Source organism: Amblyomma mixtum, chromosome 3 (genome assembly GCF_055824585.1).
Source record: "Amblyomma mixtum isolate Tamu chromosome 3, ASM5582458v1, whole genome shotgun sequence".
Taxonomy (NCBI): Eukaryota; Metazoa; Arthropoda; class Arachnida; order Ixodida; family Ixodidae; genus Amblyomma; species Amblyomma mixtum.
Window position 1 is genome coordinate 103,321,727 of NC_143014.1, and position 2,959 is coordinate 103,324,685.

At 50.3% G+C, this 2,959-nt stretch overlaps 1 protein-coding gene across 1 annotated transcript; it reads right to left on the minus strand.

Moving 5' to 3' along the window:
- Window positions 1-570: 570 nt before the first annotated feature.
- Window positions 571-2,754, minus strand: LOC149351205 (uncharacterized). Its single transcript, XM_089576988.1, has 2 exons — window positions 2,743-2,754; window positions 571-1,026 (listed from the first exon to the last, which is right to left on the minus strand). Exons 1-2 carry the CDS (start codon window positions 2,752-2,754, stop codon window positions 571-573), a joined length of 468 nt encoding a protein of 155 aa, XP_089433114.1.
- Between the last annotated feature and the right edge of the window lie 205 nt (window positions 2,755-2,959).

The following is a 2,959-nucleotide window of genomic DNA, read 5'->3' on the forward strand; positions in this document are numbered from 1 at the left end:
AGGCTTATAATTCGGGATGTACTCGATTGGCAAATCTCCATTTCTTTCTGTCTTGAGTCAAACTACCTATCCTGCGTGAACGTGTTATCGGTGCTGGTGGCGGTGAAGCGATAAAGTTGAATCTATGCATCTCCGATTACGGGTGGGGCCCTTACCGGTGCTGCAGGCTTTATGTTTCGGCCTCCTTGCTGATATCTCTGTTGCCGCAGAGAAGTAGTTGAAAACGCTGCGCATGTTTCCTCTGTTGAAACTTACTACGAAACGCCACGAACTAGCGTTTTATGGTGCTCGTTATTCTGGCACAGGCTGTCACAACGCTTCTGCTCTCTTCTGGAGTCGCTTTTTCAACACCCTACCGACAACACATACGCGAATAGTATTTACCAAATGTGGGCTTTATTCATGTCGCCGTATATTACAAATGAAGGTAGGGCTCCATGAACAAATCATGCTCCGGAGCAGACAAAATTTTTAGTCTGAACGTTTTTGATATTGAGGCTGATGGTAATGAAACTGTCTGTTTTGTACTTAGAGGTCTACAATATTTTGCCCAGCACTGAGCTTTTCCGTCTACCAAGCATTCAGGCCCTTGAGACCGAGTCCGCCGAGACCGCCAAGACCACCGAGACCGCCGAGGCTGAGGCCGCCAAGTCCAGCACCGCCAAGACCGCCGCCCAGAGCTCCGAGACCAGCGCCCTGTCCACCGTGGTAGCTGATGAATGGCTTGACGGCGTGCGAGATGCTAGCAACGGGTTGAGCCACGTAGTTGACGACCGGCTTGGCCACCACACCGTAGTTGATGATGGGCTGCTTGACAACGCCCAGGGTGGCCACAGGGTGAGCGGAAGCGGCGCCAAAAGAGCTGCCCAGGTGGGCGAAGCCACCTCCTAGGCCAAGGCCCCCGAGGCCAGCACCACCACCGAGTCCGGAGCCACCACCGAGACCGAGGCCGCCCAGGCCGGCACCGCCGAGGCCTCCGAGGTAACCGGCCGATGCGCAAGCCACGAGGGCGGAGAAGATAACAACCTGCGTAGGCCGCGAAATCCCCGTTTATGTGATTTGTGTAGCGTGGCTTTTGCTATCGCTATGGCAGCTACAAACAAACTTGTCTGCTCGACCCTTTTCCTGTTGGGATAGGACTCTTGAGCTCTTGGGAGTATGAAGTCGCGCTGGCTATCGCCGAGCACATAGCTACCGGCGGGCAACTAACGCGAGGGTTTGGTGAAGCGAATGCCCACCCAGCTCTCAATGTTAGCTCGCTAGCTATTTAAGATTCCTCATTTGCCGGCAATGTTCGGGCGAGCGCCTCTTTAGTTACGTTGACGTAGTGAGAAAATTTCTGTGTTGGGTAGAATGCCGAATAGAGATGTTTGCTTGGCATTTGACGCTAGTCTGTAGAACGCTATGCGACGTAAGTAGTATATTCGCTTTCGTCACGGGCGAACCGCTTCTGCTTTCACAAGGCGTACTACGTGCTCCTAGAGACAAAATGACTAACTATTAGAATAATAAGCTGCAGTCAGCTCCCTTTTTGACATCCTTAACTGAAGATAGGTGCTGTGAAAGAATGCACTGATTCTCAAAATGAAACCTTGGACAATTGCGGCAAAAGGGACAAGAGCCTCAGGAGGTAAAACGAGTGCTGAAAAGAAGAGGAGTATCGTAGTAAACATATTCTGACTTATTTTAGAAAAACACTTCGAATTAAGCTTAGCGAAACGCCTTCGAACTAGAGGCCGAATTTAATGCAAGTTCCCAGGGTTTTAACGGACTTTTTAGTGTGTGTGTGCTAGGTAAGAGGGTTGGGTCGGGGGGAAGAGAGAGGAGGGAAACGAAGGACTATGACATATGAACTGCAGAAATAGAAAAAAGTTGTGTATTTTCATGCATTACGCTTCAAAACAGAGCTGCACGCATCTAACTCACAGACCACAGCGAAAAGTCATAATGTATACTGTAGTTTCGGTCATAATCTCCCACTGGCATTCCTCAGATGCTGTTTAAAGCCAGTCAATCAAGAAAAGCTTTGCCCAGCATCGTGTTACATATCTGGAGTCAAACGATAAATGCGACGCTTGTAGTGAACCATCTCGGAAAGAAAAGTGACCTGACGTACAAGCTATGGCAAATCAGCTGTGATCTTCAGGGAGAGAGAAATAAGTGCGTTGTGTTCGTTCTCGACCAGAAGGCAATGCTGGCCACGCAAGTCGGGGAGAACAGGACCCTCACTTGCGTGATACATCTGCATTTAGGCCAGCAGCGATGAAAAGGAAAGAAAAAACCTGCGCTGAGCACGTCATGCGCGTCCCGTGCGTGCGTGTGAAAACATTGCACATGCTGTAAGGAGAAAGTTACTAATGTGCGCGCAAAGGCTGTTCGTAATTGTTTTGCACCTTTCAATGGTCGAGATGTACTAAAAGCATCGAGTGAGGTACTAACGTTCGGCCAAGCGTATTTGTACACCACTGGGCACAAATCCGCTTTCCGAAACGACGTACCACATATGATTTGTAATCCCTGAAAGCCTATCTTTATGCTATATTTGTGCAAAGGAGCCAATGGCCTCCGTGTGCTTACTGCTGAAGACAAACATATCCACACACTACAACAAACAAGCACCACTACGGCGAAAATAACCCCACCAGCTGTGCTCGCACTGATCGCACCGAAAACGATCGGCCGGTATACAGTCCGACAGGTTACTACATCGCTCCGTCAAGTTCGCACAGAGGCAGTACTCACGAAGGCGTTCATGGTGTTAAGTCCGGACTCGGGGATTGAGCTACGTCTGCCCTACACGGCGAGACAGTGCGCATTTATAGGCTGTGCTGGCCAGAACATGCCATGCTCTTCAAGGACGACTTGGGTGAAGAGATCCACTTGGCCACCGTGATGAGCGCGGAACTGGGGCGAGGAGGAAAGATAGTGCACAGCTGCGCCTGCTGGTGGAGGCCGCTTT